This window comes from Neomonachus schauinslandi, chromosome 15, assembly GCF_002201575.2.
Source record: "Neomonachus schauinslandi chromosome 15, ASM220157v2, whole genome shotgun sequence".
Classification (NCBI taxonomy): Eukaryota; Metazoa; Chordata; class Mammalia; order Carnivora; family Phocidae; genus Neomonachus; species Neomonachus schauinslandi.
This window is the reverse complement of record NC_058417.1, coordinates 34,782,729-34,802,653: the sequence shown is the minus strand read 5'-3', so window position 1 is coordinate 34,802,653 and position 19,925 is coordinate 34,782,729. Positions and strand designations below refer to the sequence as shown.

The 19,925-nt window shown below is 54.5% G+C and overlaps 2 protein-coding genes across 2 annotated transcripts; one reads left to right on the top strand and one right to left on the bottom strand.

Moving 5' to 3' along the window:
* Positions 1 to 1,263: 1,263 nt before the first annotated feature.
* EME1 (essential meiotic structure-specific endonuclease 1) lies at positions 1,264 to 7,507 on the top strand. The gene is made up of 8 exons (XM_021704003.2): positions 1,264 to 2,058; positions 2,148 to 2,275; positions 4,354 to 4,443; positions 4,531 to 4,652; positions 4,868 to 4,991; positions 5,226 to 5,341; positions 6,104 to 6,293; positions 6,525 to 7,507. The coding sequence occupies exons 1-8, from the start codon at positions 1,305 to 1,307 to the stop codon at positions 6,699 to 6,701; spliced, it is 1,701 nt and encodes a 566-aa protein (XP_021559678.1). The 5' UTR covers positions 1,264 to 1,304; the 3' UTR covers positions 6,702 to 7,507.
* Positions 7,424 to 19,899, bottom strand: LRRC59 (leucine rich repeat containing 59). The gene is made up of 7 exons (XM_021704005.2): positions 19,567 to 19,899; positions 18,378 to 18,437; positions 16,484 to 16,642; positions 16,176 to 16,280; positions 12,692 to 12,764; positions 10,519 to 10,692; positions 7,424 to 8,983 (listed from the first exon to the last, which is right to left on the bottom strand). The coding sequence occupies exons 1-7, from the start codon at positions 19,669 to 19,671 to the stop codon at positions 8,739 to 8,741; spliced, it is 921 nt and encodes a 306-aa protein (XP_021559680.1). The 5' UTR covers positions 19,672 to 19,899; the 3' UTR covers positions 7,424 to 8,738.
* Between the last annotated feature and the right edge of the window lie 26 nt (positions 19,900 to 19,925).

Here is a 19,925-nt window from a genome sequence, read left to right as displayed (position 1 = left end):
GCGGCGGGCGGCGGGCGGCGGGCGGCGGGCGGCGGGCGGCGGGCGGCGGGCGGCGGGTTGGGGCCGGAGTTTTGAGCGCCGCCCGGCAGGGCCTCGGTAACCAGGGTGTCCGGGGCTCCGCCGCGCGGTGAGGACGCGCCGGACCGGCCTGGCAGGCAACCTCGGTTTGCCGGACTCTGGCGAGGTGCAGGGAGCGGACTCAGAGGAGGTCCCTCCCTAGACTTTCAGCGTCCTTTACCGAGGGCTTACTATCGGCTGCGTGCTGTGCTAAGCGCTGTAGAGGCACGATTTCAGTTACTTCGCACAATCTTATGAAGTAGGTGTTGTTATCATCTCTGTTTTACTATATTGGAAAGCGAGGCTCAGGGAGGTTACGTGGCCCATCCGGGGTCACACCTACAGTGTTAGTGAACCTTTATTCGAAGAGTGATTCTTGTACACGACCCAGCAGTTGCACTTCCAGGTATACATGCAACAGAATTGAAAACCTGTCCCCACAAAAACCTGGACATGAATGTTCATGGCAGCATTATTCATAATGGGCAAAACCCGGAAACCAAATATCCGTCAGTGCTGAACAGAGAAACAAATTGTGGCAGATTTATGCAGTGGAATGTTATTCTGCCATAAAAAGCCATGAAATACTGACACGCGCCACAACATAAACGAACCTTAAGAAACATGCTAAGTGAAAGGAGGCAGTCACAAAGGACCACATGCTGTATGATTGTTTGTACTAACTATCCAGAACAGGCAAATCCATAAAAAACAGAAGTAGATTTGTGGTTGTCAGGAGCTGGGGGACGGGGAAGTGAACAGTGACTGCTTAATGGCTATGGGATTTCTTTTTGGGGTGATGAGAATATTCTGGAATTAGACAGTGATGCACAGTTTTGTGAATATACTAAAAACTACTGAACTGTACACTTGAAAGAGAAGTTTATGGTATGTGAATTTTATCTCAAATTTTAGAGAAAGGATGACTTGACATCTGCATTTCAAATGCAGAGATCAACAAGGGGGTGGTGTTGAGTCTTGTTACTACTGCATTAACATTTCCCGATAGTAATCTCCACTTTGTTTCTAGGTCACCTTGACCTAGAAGGGATTTGAGGAGTCCTGTTAGACTACAGACAGCTGAGTTCCAGATTGAATGTGTTGGGACAGTATCCTGTTTTTCTGTTTCTATATTGTATGTATTTCCATAGTTTGGCCACAGAACATGTCTGATGGACTGAGTTCAGTGCTACAGTCTGCATCTCATCTCTTTTCCTTTCAGGGGATTAATTTGACAGCACGTATTGATGGCTCTAAAGAAGTCATCACTGGCACTGGATTCCAGTGAGAGTGACTCGGAAGAGTTGCCAACATTTGCCTTCCTGAAGAAGGAACCATCTTCAACAAAGAGGAGGCAGCCTCAGAGGGAGGCAAAAATCGTTGTGGTTGACAGCTCAGATTCTGAGGCCTCCTGTCGTCCGTCACCAAGGTTGAAAGATGTACCACCTATCCCAGACACGGCTGAACCAGTCACACAAACAGAGCCAGTCAGGGTGCTAAGCAGTGAAAGTGAGGATGAGGAAGAATTAGCTCCCCTGGCTGAGAGGCTTACCTGTAAGTTTTTGACCCGCAAGCAACTGAGCCCTGAGGATTCTAGCTCCCCAGTTAAAAGTCTATGGGATCACCAAAATAGTGCAGGAGCATCACGTGACTGGGAAAACCAACCCTTTCCAAAGGTCCCTGAGCTTCCCCTCCATGAAACCTCAGAGAGACATGCATCAACTAACAAGGACCCTGCGGGAGACAATCCACGCCATCAGCTTCCGGCCTTCAAAGCTACCTGCCCTGTCCCGAACGGCAGCTGGACCGTAACCAAAACAAATGCTGAGGTCCCCCCACTTCAGAAGAGAACCAAGCATAGCCAGAAGGTCCAGAGAGGCTTGCAGGGATGCCAGCTGCGGAGACAACAGGAGAGGACGGAGAAGGCAGCCCTGGTTAATAGGCTGAAAGCTCAGAGGCCCGAGGAATGCTTAAAGCACGTCGTCGTGGGGCTGGATCCAGGTCCTCCTAGCATTGTGTCTTCTTCCCGAGCTGGGGTGCCCGCTTTCTGGGCCAGCCCCTGACCGCCCCTCTCTCATCATCTGTTGCAGTGCTTTTGCAGACGGAAGGGGGAGGCCAGCTCCTCGGAGCCCTGCAGTCCATGGAGTGCCGCTGTGTGATCGAGGCACAGGCCGTGCCCTGCAGCATCACCTGGAGGAGAAGGGCTGCGCCATCCGAGGTAGCGGTTTTCTGGCTGATGTCTCTCCTCCCCCTTCGAGCTCCCCGATAAATGCGCTTTCATTCTAAAGAATTTTAATCAGGGTCCCAGCAGGAAATCGGCTGGCACGCTCAACTGAGGATAATTTTGAGGAAGATGTAAGAAAGGAACAGTGTTCTAAAGCGTGGGCAGGGTACAGGGCAACTACAAGGGATGACACAGCACCTCACGGTAATGACACCACTAACTCAGGGATTCTCCATCTCGGGTGTAGTCGGCATTTCAAATCAGATAGTTCTCTGTTGTGAGGGGCTGTCCTGTGCACTGTAGAAGGTCGAGCAGCCTCCCTAGCCTCTGCCCACTTAATGCCGGTAGCACCACCCCCCCCCTCCAGTCCTGACAATCGAAAATGTCCAGATGTTGCCACACGTCCCTTGTGGGGAAAAATCGGCCCTGGTTGAGGACCCCTGCATATCTGTTACCATGCCTGGGCCTGAAGGGATGAGGGGAGGAAGTCGTTCCCAGAATCCAGAAGGAGAGAGAAATGTAGAGAGGACCCCCTTGAGAGAAGCTTGCCCTCCCATAGAGGAACATAGCAAACCCTAAGTGACCCATTTCGAGGGAGCCAAGGAAATAGCTCGACTTCACTCCTCCCTCCCTTCCTCCTTCCCTTCCCTTCTCCAGTCTCCTGTTGGGTTTCCCACCCACCATTCCCATTTGGCCATTTGCACCAGAGGGCCTGGTGATGTGGTCTTCTGCAGAGAGCAGAGCGGGAAGGGGGAGAGTGGACCCGCGGGGCAGAAGGAAGATATCTGCATAGGATTTCTGACACTGGGCTTTGGGAATAGGTGGGCGTGTGCTTGAATTTCAGGCCCCAGAGCTTTATTGTTATGACCCTGGGCAAATTATTTCATTTCTTTGTGCCTCATCTGTAAAACAGTGACACTGTTGTATCCCTTTGGGTGCCCTGTGTCATGGGGACTGAGATAACCAAGCCCCAAGCACACAGTAGGGCACACAGCAAATGTTCCTTCCTTGGCCCAGGCTCCTGAGGTTTCTACAGCTCTTGTGCCTTCCGCTCCTCTTATCTGCGAATCCAAAATAGTCCACATTTGCGGAAACATTAAGATTTTTTCCTCTCTTGGGGCGCCTGGCTGGTTCATTCGGTAGAGTGTGAGACTCGTGACCTCAGGGTCATGAGTTCAAGCCCCACGTTGGGCATGGAGCCTGCTTAAAACAAAATTGTTCCCCTCTCATTTGGATCTCATAATTTTCTCAGTAATTTATGGCAACTGCACACTTTTTAATTCGGGGGATTAGCAAATCTTTATATTCAAATCGCAGTGACTTTTCAAGGCGCTTCCACATTCTCACTCCCATGGCCGTGGCAGGCCCCCTACACGGAGGGAGCTGTCACCCCACGTCACAGGCGGGGAGCCGGGCGGGAGAAGTTGAAAGCTTTGTGAAGGGTCACAGCCGATTGGTGGCGGAGCAGAAACTAGAGGCCAGCGCTCCTCCCACTACACTTGGCTGTTACGGGTCTTGGCGTTGGCTTCCAGGGAGCCAGTGAGAAAAGCCTCCCCACGAGCCCTGCTCCCAGGGCTCCGTCACTCCGACCGCTGCAGGAGTGTCTCGCGGGAGGCTGCCCTGTGGCGATGGTGCAGAGGACGGGCCCTCCCGGGCGGCAGCTCCCCTTGTGGCTCCCGTCTGTCTGTAAGAGCCACTCAGCCCCCGGTCAGCCTCTGCCCTCAGAGGCCAAGTACTTATTTGCACAAAACCCTCTGGAATTTTCCTTTCCCTCCATTCCCCTATCCAGAGTGTACAGAAACATTGGCAGTTCTCAGCCCATTTCAACTCCTCTTCTTCACCGCCTCTGAGACGCGGTTCACCAAGGTTGAACAGTTGAGGACTGGGGAGGGAAGGGGTCATGGGTTATCGTTTCTTGCCACCTGGCTTCATTCCAGAAGAAAAAAAACAATGCAAAAATGGGCTCGGCTGGTGTGGGTGCGTTCATTCACCCCGAAGGCCTGGGTCTCTCTCACAGGTGCTGAGCACCTGCTGACCTGCCTCCCTGTGCTGGGTTCCGGGTCCTTTGGCAGGATGGACAGGAAGACTGGGTGGAGGAACCGATGGTCCTGGCGCTGCTCCCAGCAGAGGCGTTTGTGTCCATGGTCCAGAACTTCAAGCAGGTGGGCAGAGCAGGCTGGGCGCTAAGGCATGGGACGGGGGCCGAGCCTAGGGAACGAACGTTAACGCAGTGTCTGCCCTTCACACAGGGAAGTGTGGACGGCACTGAGAAGGGGAAGGAGACGCTGCGGAGCTTTGTGACTGACGCCACAGCAAGGGCAGCTGGGAAAGCTCTGTCGCTGGTGATTGTGGATCAGGAGAAACGCTTCAGGTTTGAATTGGTCCTCAAGACTTAGCATGAAAAGGGGCAGCTTGCCAGAGGTGACCTTACTCAGATGGGGCTGGCCGTGCCCTGCCTCCCTCTCACCCACCTCCCACATCTGGGTCCCCCCCTTACAAGTCCTGTGCTCTGGTCGGGTCTTCTCACCTCTGTTCTGCCCGAGCTCAGCCTGGAGCTGCTGCTGTCTGATTTCCTCCCGGTTCCAGTGCTCCGAACCCTCCAAGAAGAAGGAAGCAGGGAGTGGCAGATAGGGAACAGGCCAAGGAGAAGAAGCAGAGACGACCAGAGGCCAACACAGGGTGCATGGTGTCCAGGGTAGACGTGGAAGAGGTAAGAACTTCGTGTTGCCTGAGTCAGGCTGGGCTCCCACTCATTGAACCCGATTTGCTCTAGATCAGGAGCAAAGTGCCCGCTGGACACGCCTTTCTGCCTTGGCACTGAGTAAAAAAGAAGGGGCTAAACAGGGAGCCAAGGGGCTGGGGTGCAGGTTTGGCGGGCATGAGAGAGGAACCTCAGACAAGTTTCCCTCCACCCCTCCAACCCGTCCTGCCTTTGGGTCTCTAGGCCTTGGTGGATCTGCAGCTGTACACACAAGCCCAGGCCCGAACGGTGCAGAGCTGGAAAGAGCTGGCCGACTTCGCATGTGTGTTTACGAAGGCTGTGGCTGAGGCGCCCTTCAAGTAAGTGCCCCAGCAAGTCTCGGCTCCACTGCTGGGCCTTGTGCCGTGTAGTGGTTCTGGTCCCCACACATGTCCTTTCCCCCTGAACTCTGCCGCCAGCCCCTTGTCTGTGAGGCTGGTGGTGGACGGAGCCAACCTCGTGCTGGGGATGCTCGTGAGGAGCCCTCAACCCCAGTCCCTTTAAAACGTTCTGCAGTAGCTGCTCTGTAAGTTCATGTTCTCCAGGCTGGTGCTGGGTCACCAGTGAGCCAGGTCACCAAGATCCGTCCCAGGTCAGGTCACGATGTCATAAGCCCTCATAAAACAAACTTTTAGGCTACTTAGCTTTGGGAGTGTTCGTGGTCTGAATTTAAAATAGTAGGGGACCTCAGTCCAGTCCAAGTCCCTCATTTTCTACCCAAGGGAACAGAGGCCTTAAGACTGCCTTGTCTGAGCTCCTAGCAAGTTAGAAGTGGAACCAGACTCCTCCCAGATTGCCTGACAGCCAGTCCCTAGTGGCTATCCCCGTGCACACTGCCTCTCTGGTCCATACAACCCAATGTCAACATCGGAAGCAATCTGGTACTTTTCTGGCAACTTCTCTCTTAATGAGAAGGACTAGATATCATTTTTAAGGGAACTAGCAACTAGCACTGCTTGGGGACAAAGTGAGCACCCAAATAGGCGCTCGTGAGGTCTGTGGAGGGAGGGTTTTTAAGTTCCCAGGGAAGGGGACAGATGGGAGTGACGAGTGACTCACAGCTCTTCAACTGCTGTTCACAGGAAGCTTCGAGACCAAACTAGTTTCTCCTTCTGCCTGGAGAGTGACTGGGCTGGAGGGGCAAAGGTGGACCGCGTGGGCAGGGGACTCGCACTGGTCTGGAGGAGACAGATTCAGCAGCTGAACCGAGTCAGCCTGGAAATGGCCAGCGCCATTGTGGACACCTATCCCTCCCCCCAGCTTCTGGTCCAGGTAGGCTGCTCCAGCAGTCATCCCCCAGCACCCTGTGGCTTTAGTGGGCTCCCAGGCAGTTTCCGTGGAGGGCACTGGTAGTTAGCAGTACAGGCCTGCTGAGATCAGTGAACACTGACCCAGGCACAGAGGACAGGTTCTCATCCCCCCACCCAAGCTCACTGCCCCCTTATTGATGGACAGGGGTGACCCTGGGTAGTACAGTATTGAGAGGTCATCTGCCACTTTCAGGCTTACAGGCGGTGTCTCTCGGAGCAAGAACGCCGGAATCTGCTTGCAGACATACAGGTGCGTCGTGGGGAAGGCGTGACCGCCACCTCCCGCCGGGTCGGACCAGAGCTCTCCAGGCGCATCTACCTTCAGATGACTGCTCTGCAGCCAGATCTCTCTTTAGACAGTGCAGACTGATGCCAGCCCTGGGGGACCAGGATGAAAAGCTGGAGATTTCCACCTCACCCAGCTCAGAAGAGGACCACAGGAAGAGGCTGGAAGCGCCTCCCGAAGCACAAGCCTGGGTCGGGCTCACCAGACTCCTTCCTGGGTGTCAGTATCTGTAGAAGTCTCCCTGCCAACTTGGGACAGACAGCTGAGATACTTGCGTTCACCTGCACAAGCATTCAGTGTCCCTCTCCCAGCGAAACTCTGCTGCCGTGCACAGATCGCCCTACCCCAGCAGCCCCCAAAACACGAAGCAACAAAGACAGACCACTCAGACACATATTTAATAATTGTAGAAATCCAGAAGAACCTCAGCTTCAGATCTCGAGATCAGGAGTGAACTTCCCTCAGCGGGCTGGCCAGATGGGGCTGGCCGTGCCCTGCCTCCCTCTCACCCACAGAGGCCGCCTCAGCCAGCCCCCTGCATGTGGGTCTGATCCCTGTGCTGACTTCCCTATCCTCTTAATCTCATCTCACATACTATGTATTTAGTTTCAATAAAGCATTTGTACCAATGGCTCTGGAGCTTGGAGGAAGACGAAGGAACGTGTAGTGATTCTGAGTAAGGTGTGGGCCTTAGCAGCAGAGCTGTCTGTGCAGGAGAAAGGAACAAGTCGCTCTTCTAGTATGAGGACAGTCACGAGTGGCTGTCCTATCCAAATGAGCCACTAAGGCTGAAAGCTGGACCCCACTCTGTCTCTGAATCGTGACAGGTTCTTGCTCTCCTGAGGGAGAGACAAGAAGCTTGCAATGGGGAGTTTTCAGTGAAGGAGCACCATGACGACCATGTCTTATCCCTTCCTCTGGCTTCTGTGAAAGCAGGAGGCCACGGGAGGCCACAGAGCAAGAAGTGGCTTCATCTGGCAGACAGAACAGACAGTCCTGCCCCCGTCCATGCTAGCCGTTCGTAAACACAATGCTTAAACTCCATGGTGCTACTTGTTTCCCTTCATTGCGGGGGTGGTTCTGGGTCTAGACCCAAACAATCCCAAACCCCCGATTCTATGAAACCTGAGTTTGCAGGCTGCCTCTGAGTTTGTCACACCGACTACTGATAGCTGTCACAGACAGAACAGCTTCGCAACGGTCCACCTCCTTGTTTACTGGCAATCAGGGAGTGAATGCTCTAACACAGCCGAGGAGCCCGGCCCGTTTGGTGACAGCCACGTGAGTGGGGGCAGGACTCTGCAGGAGTTGCCCCGGACCCTCATGGCTGGGGGAATTCTATCTGTGGGACACGAAGCTGCCTACCGTCCAAGAGTCTGCACCCCAGCTGAGAGACGCTCAGTTCCGCTGTGAGTTCTGGTCTCTCCAGACGTTGTTAAAGAAGCAAAAATGATGGAAAGAGAGGACACTGGAGTGAGAGTCTAGTTGTGCCTCAAACTAGCTGGGAGACCGTAGGCAAGTCATGGAAGGCCTCAGTTTCCCTGTCTGCACGTATTATATTGGACTGGATGGTCCTGAAGTGCCTTTCACAGCCTAAGATTTTATATGGTCATTAAAATGTCTGAGGTCCTTAAGAAAATAGGTATACCCCCCCACCCCCCAATTTAGGCTAGATTTGCTGAGTATGGTGTTCCCTTAGTCCCCAATACCACACTGCCTCCTGATCTGCCCTGGCTACGCAGGGAGGAATGCAAGAAAGGGTTTGTGACATACAAAAGTATAAATGTAGTGACAGCTGACCTGACCGTTTAGTAGGAACGAGCCTTGCCTTTACACAGCTTTGTGTAACGACTGGAAAAGGCTGTTTTTCCCTCTGCCCACCCCAAGCCTGTTCCTTTAGGCATGCAGGTAACCGGCCCACCTCCCGCTTCGCCTTACCCCGCCCGGGAGCCCTGGTTAAGGAACAAAGCAGTCCCAGAAGAGGGGATCTCAAGTACCGGTCGGCAGCCGCTTGAGGATGGCAGGCAGGTCTGGCGCCGCAAACAGGCTGTGTCCCGCAGAACCCAATTCCACAGGAATCCAGGCTCCAGGGCCGGGAGGCGGTGGGCGTCGAGGACAAGCTCACTGCTGCGAGTCGGCCCGCAGCACCCACTGCAGGATGTGGTGGCCGCGCAGGCCGCGGAGCGCGCTGTCGTAGACGGCGTTGACGCCGGCGCAGAGGGGCTGCCGCCGCAGCTCAGGCACCCGACAGGCCAGCAGCCCGCCCGCCGCGCACAGCAGCAACAGCAGCAGCAGCTTCAGCACGGCCCACGTCCTGCTGGGCCTCCGCGGGGGCGGCTTGCGGGGCCGGGGCCCGGCCTTCGGTTCTGCGGGGACAGGGCACGGCGCACAGAGAGGTTCGCTCGGTCTGAGGTGGCGCACGCTCTACCCGGCGGGGGCTCGCCTCCCTGTGCACACCCACTCACACCCCCTTCTCGGACGAAGACCCCCAGGCCCCGAAACCTCTTAAGAACATCCGGGCACTCATATGCCCTGATGATGCACAGACCGAGGCCGAAAGCCTCCCCAGTGGGTCTCCAGGGAGCGCGCTCGGAACGGGGACTCACTCGGGTGCCTCACGCAGCTCGCGGGCCCCAGGGCCCCTCGGGGGCAGGGGACGGGCTGTTCGGGGGCACTGAGCACAGGGAGCGTGCTGCCCATTTGGCAAAACAGGCCGGAGCTCTGCTACTATTGTTTGTGTTCTTATTATCATAGAAGATGCACGTAACAGAAACCCCAGAGCCACCCGGGCGGCGCAGTGAGTTTAGCGTCCAGCTCTTGGTTTCTGCTCAGGTCATGATCTCGGGGTCATGGGATCGAGCCTCGCATCGGGTCCACCCTCAGTGCGGAGGCTGCTTGAGTTTCTCTCTCCCCCTCTGCCCCTCCTGCTTGTGCGTGCGCTCGCTCACCCACTCTCTCAGGTAAATCAATCTTAAAGACAACCCGGGAAGGTAAGCTAGCATCCTGTCAACGGTGACTGCCGCTGGGGGGCGGGGCGGTTCACAGGTGACCACCATTTTCTGATACATATACGGAACTATGCTCGTTCTCGGGAATGAATATATGTTACGTTCCTAATTTTTTTAAAAAATTGGTTTTGAGATCTTTTTAGACAAAACTTTAAAAAAAACTTGACGGAGTGCCCACACGCCAAGAACTGCACGATCCCGTCACGTAGATTTTCTCGCTTAATGCTACCCCATAAGGAGGTCCGATCCTCGTTTTACACAAGGAAACAAAAAGGTGGTAGGCGGCTGGCTCAAGGCCAGCAAGTGGGAGCAGCAGGGCCCCAGGCGTCCGCCCACCCAACGGAGCTCCTTGGCCTCCCAGCTGCCTCTCCCCCGGGGGCCCCTGCTGACCCAGAGGCTAGGCGACCCGCCCCTGCACACGGAGCCGCCTCACCACACAAACAGCTGGACACTGGTGTGGCTTTTATACAGCCTGCGGCCAGAGGATTCCTCTGGCATTCAAGCAAAGGGCGCGCGCTCTGTTCCGACCTAGAGAGAGCAGGAGAGGCAGTCCCTGGGACGGTGCCGGGTGCTCAGAAAGCCCACGTGCGCGGCACAGGCGACTGAGGGACTTTTAAGGGCACTGCCCTTAATCGCCTTGTCGCGATTTTAGCATCTGACCCTGACAAGAAGGGCAGCTCCCTGCTGCAGGAGCGCTCCCAGCTGCATCTGCCCGAACAGCAGCACGCCCCTTCGTGGCTCTGGGGCGACAGAGCAGCCCCGCACCCGCTCCCCAGGACGGCCCCCCAGTCCCTGCACACCCTCCAAGCTCCTCCCGGGCCCTAGGGTGCTGTATGTGACCACAGCGGCCCCCGCTGCACCCCAGCTGGAACCCTGCGGCTGCCAACACGTACTCGGGGCCTGATTCGTCTCCTTCCTGGGCTTCTTCTCCTGCTCCCGCCTGGCTGCTTTGAGGGCGTCGTACTCCTTCCTCCGGCGCTCCTTCTCTTCCGCCTTCTCCCGCTTCCGCAGCTCCCGCTCCTGAGCCTCCTTAGCTCGCTGCTTGGCCTCCCGCTTCTTCTCGGCCTCTGCAGGAAAATGCACCCCAAAATGACTTCTCACCGCACCCCCCCACCGCCAACCTGCAAGAGGGCTTCCCCGAGGAACTAAAAACTTGGGTTTGGCCTCCCTTCCCTTATGCCACAGGTCATGTAAGCTGTATTAAGAGGAAACAGCGGTCTCTCTGCTCTCGGAGAGGTAAGCCCTCCCTCAAGACACAATAAGCTGCTCTCAGGGTGTGCTGAATGGATTAAAGGGTCCCGAGCCCCGGGCAGCAGAGATTAGGGTGATGTAATAAGGGGCACGGGTGACGAGCCGCAGGATTCAGAAAGCACAGCGAGTGACCACCTTCTACAACTAGGCTGTCGAGAGAAGAGACAGCGGGGATGTGGATTCTATGGGATTCCTACCTTCCCAAGCCTCAGAAAGGAACGTGGCATGGGAAGGGCAAGGAAGAAGAGGAAGTGAGTGCTCAAGTTCACAGTGAGAGAAGATGGAAATGTTTTCCTGAGAAAGCAAGACTAATAATTTGTCAGAGGGTAATCTCTACACTTCACCTCAGGAGTCTGTGAGGAGTCACGGTTCAAGTGCGTTCACATCCAGTACCCAACTTACAAATCACTGGCTTCCAAAAATACACTTCCAAATGAGTTATTTGGAAGCATGAAGTATATTTTTCCAAAGCCAGAATGCCACAAATTAGGGAGTTAAACGTCCTTTTAGGGCTTAAAACCCTATCTGACCCATAATGTAGCTGAAGAGTAGTACGCTAAGTACTGGAGCTTTCCACTGTTTTTCTATGCACAAACAAGCTCCAAGTTCCAGCTGGGCACTGAGAACGCCAAGGGCGCATTACACCCAGCCTGGAGAGAGCCCGTGGCAGCAGGAAGTCAAGCAGCCGTGGTCCAAGGAAACACGGCATCACAGGGGACACACATGTATAAGGGCCTGGTGTCACTAGGCTCCATCTCAGGGTTCGCCCAGGACCAGGACTATGCCCGTCCCTCCCCAACCCCGGGAGTCCTCCAGCATTGGGGGCTCAGAAGTTAGCCCCCAACAAGCACCCGCTATGCACCAAGCCTTGTTCTAAGTGCTCGGGATCCAGCGGTGAAGACAAGTCAGGTTCCAGCGCCTAAAGCTTTCTAGAGGCGGAGACAAATGAACAAAGAGTAAAGAAGACAATGATGTGTGCCATGGAGAGAGTAAGAGAGGTTGTGATGGAGTGACAGGCGAGACGGCAACCCAAGTCGGTGGTTCTGAAGGGGTTATGGTAACGCTAAGGCAATATGTGAGCAGACATGAGGAAGCACACAAACCCAGCCGTGTAAGGACCTGAGGGAAAAGCAACCAGGCACAGCCCCTGAAGCGAGAGCGGCCTTGGTGTGCTCGAGCAACAGCAGAGACTCGTGCGGCTAGAGTTACCAGCATTCTCTCCCCGGCGTGTGGGACAGAGCGGAGGAAGCAAGCAGGCTGGGGCCAGGGCGGGCCTTGTCGGCGACCGAATGAAGTTTGAATTTCATCCTAAGTTCCATCAGAAGCCATTAGAGTGTTTTAAGTAAATAGCAGCATAACTGACTTCTGTTTTAAGAACATCTCCACGGCTGCCGTGGAGGGGGCATGAGTGTGGAGACAGGCCACGGAGCGGGGAGGCGCCAGGGCGGGCTACAGCATGGAGGCTCAGTCACGGGGCGGCCCGGAGGGGAGGGAGCATCACACACAGGACTTGCTGGCCATCTTTCCAATTTCAGGCTTGGGTAAGTGCAGGAATGGGGACTGCCTATTACTGGGGGCCCCTGGGAGGGCTTGAAGGGGACTGTCTTGGCCATGCTTAAATTCCAATGCCTCTTAACCCTCCCAGCAGGCTGTAGGCCTCTGGAGCTGGGGATCGGAGACAAACCCGTCGGGCAGAGATGAGGCCATACACCGCCACACGGCTCCCCGCCGCTTCCACGGACCCCAGCTCCTGCCACATGGGAGTCAGCGGCCTGAGAAGGATGGGAAGACGGCGGGAGGAGGGATGGCACGTACCTCGTTCTACTTCCAGCCGCCGCTGCCTCTCTCGCTCCTGATCGGCCTGCACGGCTTTCATGTGCTGTAACACCTGCGGAGGGAGAGGGGTGCTGAAGTGCCCCGAGCAGGGGGCGCCACGGGGCGCACGTCCACTAGGGAGGCTCCAAGGCTCCCCCTGCTCTTTTCAGGCTGGTGCAGCCCCATGCAACACACAGTTAAGGGAGGCAATCCCGTCCCTGTCTCTTAACTCACGACGCTGGCCTTAGTTGGAGATGGGTCATTCGAGCCCAGGTCAGTAAAGCTGTGAGCAGACACATCTGTGAAACGTGCTGCCAACTGGAGTGTGTAAGTTACCGTCACACGCGCCATCCCCAGCAGCTCTGCTGATGAGCAGGGACAGCATTTTCCCCCAAGGCTCCCCGCCCTCGCTCCCTTGGCTACCTTATGCAAGTGCCGCCCCTCTCTGTCCTCAGGAGGCGGCTTACTCTCTCGGTCACAACACTAGGTTCCCTAAGGGGGGAGACTGCTGTCCCATCTGCCGGCTAGATACTCAATATATTTTTGATGAACGACTGCCTGGCTCCCCATCTCAAGAGGCAAAAAGCCAACGCTGGGGGTGAGGGGGTTGATTTGTCCCCATCACATGGCTCCAAAGTAGCACAGCTAAGAGCTACGGTCTTCTGAGCTCCGGGGCCAGAGCCTGTCCCACTCATATCAGCACACAGAGCAAGGCAGCCTCTAGGAGGAAGGGAAGCGCCCTTCGGCCCACCCAGCAGACAAAGCCTTGGCGCCCAGAGCCCCTCAATCCTCATCCACTCAGTCACGGATGGCCTCTGACTCCGAGAGCCCCAGAGATTCTCACTATGGGCACGGTGAGGGGAGAAGGTAAAAGACTTTTATTTTTTAGGTTTGTTTGTACCTTTAGAAGCTGGTATCCCTTGGATGTAGAGGACAGAGTGAAAGCTTAGAGCCCAGCACAATCCTGACTCTACCACTTCCTAAGTGTGTGACCTTAGCAAGTGACTTAACCTCTCGGGCTCCCTGCAAGAGCCTGCTTTGAAGCCACGAGGAACCCTGTCCTGGGCCTTGAACCTGCTGCAACCTCTTGGAACGGAGTCAAGCTCACTAAACAACGGCCACTCAACAAGGAGTGCAGGATCTGTTGGAAGGTCAAGCCTGATGTCGGAAGGCAGTCCAAGTTCAAAGTCCCCATCTCACTCTGAACTCCAAATACTAAATAAACACCAACCATTCCAGTGGTTTTAAGGGGTGTACAGGTGGCTAAATAAAGAGCCAAGAGGTTTAAGAGACATCCCTTTTCACCCGGGCTCCAATACATCAGGAGTTACGTGATAACACAGCAAGCTCAGAAATGGGAGTGACTCGTCTAGTCTGGACTGGGAGCCCCGGAGGGCAGATTTTGTCCACCTGTGCCAGGCCACAGCCTACAGTAAGCACTTAATACTGTCCAGCTAACAAATTATTATTTTTTTTTTTTTTTAAAGATTTTATTTATTTATTTGACAGAGAAAGACACAGCGAGAGAGGGAACACAAACGGGGAGTGGGAGAGGGAGAAGCAGACTCCCTGCAGAGCAGGGAGCCCGATGCGGGACTCGATCCCGGGACTCCAGGATCATGACCTGAGCTGAAGGCAGTCGCTTAACCAACTGAGCCACCCAGGCGCCCTAACAAATTATTTTTAAAAGGGGCTGTACTCTGTACCAAGCTTATCAGTTACTGCAACTGACCCATGCACCCACACAAGGTCAGAGCTGGTGAGGTCTAAGCTAACTCCTGGAGACAAGTGACCTCATCCTGGCTGGCCCAAGCCACTCCACTACGACGCCTAACGGTGTGCTGCACGCTGCACTCAGGAGACCACGTTGGGCCACAGAGTCAGGGAGCATGACTTCAGTGACCATACCCACAATGCTGTGGGCTACCTGGAGCTCTGTCTGGAAGCTATATGCTAATACTAAAGATCTTGGTGCTCAATTAAAAATGATCTTTGTGGGATATCAGCAATTTCACATGGTTTAACATATTATTAGTTGAATGAATACATGGATAAATGAAAAGTGTGTGCATGGTGAGCGTTTCTTGTGTCAGAGACATAGAAGGGAGCTCTACTTCCCAGGGTTATGAGGATCATGAGGTGAGGCATAAAGCACGCAGGACAAAGGAAGGGTGGTTGGTCAGAGCTCCTGCCATTCTTCAGAACAGACAGCACACCTAGAGCACGGGGCCTTCACTCATCATTTGTACTGTTCGCAGCTAAGGGCAAGCTGTTGCCGTGGCTACCGGGCTGCAGTGACCTTGTCCCTGGTCTCCTGTGACAACAGGTGAGACACATGATGAGACTTTCTAAGAAGCTCGGAACTAATGATAAGAAAAGCCATTATCCCCGAGATTCACAGAGACCCACCATGCCCACATTTCACTTCCAGTAATTCTAGCATTTGAAGTTAAAGCATTTCGAGTCCTTTCTGTTCATCATGCCTCCTAAACATGGCCAAGTAAGCCATCTGGCGCTCAGCTGTTCTAAAGTTGGAGGGAAAAAGTGACCATGGCTGGCGTTGGAGAGATGCAGTGCGAGGCATGGGGCGCCTGGGGGGGCTCAACTGGTTAAGCGTTCGACTCTTGATTTTGGCTCAGGTCGTGAGCTCAGGGTCGTGAGGCTGAGCCTTACACTGGACTCTGCACTCAGTGTGGAGCCTGCTTGGGATTCTCTCTCTCTGCCTCTGCCCCTCCCCTCTCGCACACATTCTCTAAAAATAAAATAAAAATCCTTAAGAAAAAAAAAAAAATAAAGCAGTGCGAGGCATCTTCAGGGCTGTTGGCAACGCCTGCCTTCCATTCTGCCTTTAGTTCCTCGCTCCTACATCAGATGACTTGACTGAAATCAAATGTCAGATCTGCCCAGGATGTGTCTGCTTACAGGTATATAAGCTTACGAATATTAACAACACTTATTATCAAAATTCCTACAATAACTGTGACTCAGATAATCTTGTCCCATTTAAAGAACTGTCAATGGTGTAATGCTGGATTAGGCAAGGTCCCGGTTTTCTTTCTTTAAGATTTTATTTATTTGTTTATTCATCAGAGTGAGAAAGAGCGAACAAGCAGGGGAGAAGCTCCCCACGGAGCAGGGAGCCCGATGTGGGACTCGATCTCAGGACCCTGGGATCATGACCTGAGCCGAAGGCTGCCGCTTAACCGACTGTGCCGCGCAGGCACCCCGAGGTCCCGGTTTCTTAAGAACGGAAGTTCCGCAGTAGAGAAGCTAGTACCGATCTCCTACTTGTAAAGTCAGCACAGAAACAAAAGTCCCTCTGCCTGACAGGCTAATAGCAGCCATATTCCACTGAGACCCTAGTGCTGGAAACCTCAAACAGGTGAGGTGTGTGCCCTGGGAGGGAAAAACAAGAGGACGCAGAGGCGAGTCCCAGAGGACCGTGCGACCGTGTGGAGGAGACCCCGGGGAACTTCGTGCTTACCTTGTTGGCACACTGCTTACACTGCTTCTCATCCAGGCAATCCCCTGCCACTTTGGCCAGGGCAGGATCCAGCGGGTTATCCTTTAGGTCCAGCCACTTCAGGCTCTGAAGAGAGAGGACAGAGAGGCTGGTCAAGCCCAGGTTCAACAGAGTCCCTCAAGGTGAACCAAATGAGCGGGAAGAAAGCCCCAGCCTTCCGAGGCAGCACCCCCAAGGTGGTGTTCGTGCCAGCCACTCACGGCTGTGCTCCACCCGTCCCTGGGCCCTCGGCCTCGCCTGACACGAAACACTGGTTCCTGAACCGTTACCTTGAGCTGAGCAAAGCTGACGGGCAGGGTCACCAGCCTGTTGTTGAGGAGATCCAGGTGCTGGAGGTTGACCAGACGGCCAAAGTCGGCCGGCAGTTGCTGCAGTTTATTCTTACTCAGGTCCAGCTTCACCAGGTGTGTGAGGCCGCAGAAATCCGCCTGGGACCAAGACAGGGAACACCTAAGCCCCGGGCTCACAGCTCGGAGTGACGATGCAGGTTAACCCTGACCCTACCCGCCACCAGCTCTTCCACCTGGAAGGAGATGCAGCCGACCCCCAGCACTTCCGCTCTACGTAGTGAGATGCGTCTGGAGTGGCGCAAAGGAGGCACAAAGTAAGTGTGTGTTCCCTCATGCTCTGTGCGCCCTCCAACCCGACCTCCACATTGCTCCTGCAGGGACTAGGGGCCCGTCCGGCCCCCCCACGGCACCCCAGGCTCTCCCCTCTCAGGAGCGCTCAAAGCGCAGCATGACCATCTGCTTCCCTAAAAAGATCGAACGCCCCTCAAGTACTCAGTCTTCTTCTCTGTTCTTTGCAGCACCTAGCACAGCACCCGTCTACAGTGTTGCTCCCACCTCGGCGCAGAGGCCCTGCTCACGCTCTCGGGGGACCTGTAACCGCCAGCGGACCGGCACTGCCGAGGAAGGCACGAACAACTGAACACATTCAGACTGAAAAGCGCACTGGGGGCCGCTGCGTGACTACCGACAGCACGCACGGCGGGCGGCAAGCACCTGCCACCACACTTTCACTAGACATGAAATGCCTCCTAGAAACAGTGGAATCTCGGATGCTTTTTCATCGTGAGAAACAGTTCTTGCTGAGCTTCGAGAAGATGCTAGAGAGAATGAGGCCCAGGGGAATACTGACAGGGGAACAGACTAATGACCCAATGAAGAAACTGCCAACTTCTGAGACCCGATCCCCGAGCAGAGCCCAGGGGAGCTGGGCAGGGAGTGACACGGCCAGAGTGATCGCTGGTAAACACAACAACGGCAGCAACAGACTCAGGCCTGACAGTGAAGGCGCACTGCTCTGGAGCCCAGACCTGCCATCACCCAGAAGGGGCTGAAGGGCTGAACCACTCCGGGGCCTACGAAGGTAAAGGACTGCAGACTGAAGACATAGCAAAGCATATAATGGAGAAGGAGAACCGGGAGAAGTTATGGAAGAAAAATCAAAAGGATCTGACCACAGGCTGGATGTGAACAAAAAAGTGTCGCAAAGTAATTCAAGGGTTGGGAGAACAATGATACAGTAGTCCCCAAAAGCCACATTTTTTTCCTGTTCCTCATCAAAAGATATACAAGGAAGCTGTTCATAAACAGCTTTCTCCCTGGAATGCAGAGGAACGTACAGAATGGCCTCTACTCTCCATTACACGATAAGGAGGTAAACTATTTTTCCAAAGGAATGAAATAAGGCAGAAAAAAAGATGACCCCAATAAGTGATTCAGCCAGCATTCTGTTGACTTTAGGTTTTTTTTTTTTTTTTTTTAAAGATTTTATTGAGAGAGAGAGAACAAGCGTATGGGAGAGGCAGAGCGAGACGGAGAAGCAGGATCCCCGCTGAGCAGGGAGCCCGATGCGGGGCTCGATCCCAGGACCCTGGGATCATGACCTGAGCTGAAGGCAGACGCTTAACGACTGAGCCACCCAGGTGCCCCGACTTTAGTTTTTCATGGCCTGACTTTCCCACTGTTCTAAAGAATGAAGCCTCTACTGTGCTTCCCTTCTTGCTGAGATAAACCACCCCACCCCTCCCCCAGCATACTCACATTCAGTTATAGCTTGTCTGCGGCCTGTCCTGAAATTACGGCTCTTAAGACATAACTCCCTCAAACAAGAAGGATCAGGGCTCTAGAAGGAAGTGTGCTCGCCTGCCAATCTTACCGGTAGACTAGTCAGTTTATTGCAGGACAGATCCAGTATGGTGGCCTTCGGGAGGGCAGCCTAGGAAAAGGAATGAGAACAAAATGTCAAATCAACACATGGAATGATTCAGTGACATGAAGCATTTTCCAGAGAAAATTCCCACAATTAGGAAGGCCTTTAAAAATTAGCAATGGAATATAATGGTAGTAATAGTAATATAACAGCTACATGCACCAACATTTACTACCTACCAAGTATATTACATTACAATCTTAATCCTCACAGCCCTGTAAAATGGGAACTATTATCACCATTTTATAAATGAGGAGATCTATGGGTATAAAGGTTAACTAGCTTGCCAAGGGCAGGGACACAGGTCTTCAGCAACGCAACTGGAATATGAACTGGAAGTCTGTTCTAACCTCCGCACTACAGAGCCAAGTGCCAAAGGCAAATGTAATTCATTAAAGGCAGGAAAAGGTAGGGCACCGAAAGTGACCCTAGTGTGCCAGTAGGAAACCTGGTGGGAAAAGCAGGGACTATGATCTAACTCCACTTTGGCAACAAACTAGTTGTGTAATCTTCCTGGGACCTCAGGCCTGTTTCTTGGCTGGGAGTTTGGGAATGGTTGGGGCGAGGGGGCGGTGGGCAGCAGCAACTGGATTCCAGCCAGTTTAAGCTGAGTTGGGAAGAGCCCTTGCCAACCAAGCAGTGACACTACACAGTCTTCAAGGAAGGACGCCTCAGGGGCCAGGACAGCCAGCTGGGACTGCCAGCTTCCAAGAAATGCAGGTTCCGGGCCACACCCAGGTCTACCCAGAGGCCTACTTCTCAGAGGAGTCATTCATTCATTTACTCATTCATTCTCCAAACAGCCAGCAACCACTCCGCGGGCGCCTACTTTGAGTCAAACACGGAGGTGAGTGCTGTGAAAGCCCCCCAGATAGGAGGGGAGATTCACTCCTGACTCGTAAAAAGCTCAGGGTCGAACAAGCATCACCTTCTCATCTGCTGGAACTGCGCCAAAGTGACACGTGTACATCCCCGGAAGAAAACTGGGGGCAGAGGTGGGCTTCCCGCGAACTTAGTCCCACTCCTCCCACCTAGTTTTAAGATCTGGAAACTGAGGCGTGCGAAAGGAGGCGGCCCGCACAGGGGCCTGCGCCAGTCTGGGGCGAGGACCTGGGCCTCGTGGGGCTCTACTGACCAGCTCCTTGACCGGGACCTCGTTCAGGTCGCTGAGGCTCAGGTCCAGCTCGTTGCCGTCCAGCTTGTCGCGGAGGTTCCCGCCCTTGCTACCGGCCTTGGTCATGGTGACGCCGGCCGAGCGGTCCCGGCTCCGGGGCCTCCGACGGGCAGGAGAGGGGCTGAGAAGCCGCTCGTCGGCTCAGTGGACTCGCACCCAACTGACAACGCCCGCGTCCGCCGCCGCCGCAGGTGCAAGACGCCGCCGTCTGCCCGACCGCCCGCTGCACTCTGAGCCCCGCGCCCAGCTCCCACTGGTGCCGCCGCGACGACGACCACTTCCGTGTCCACGTCACCTTCCGCGGCCACTGAGAAGGGCGG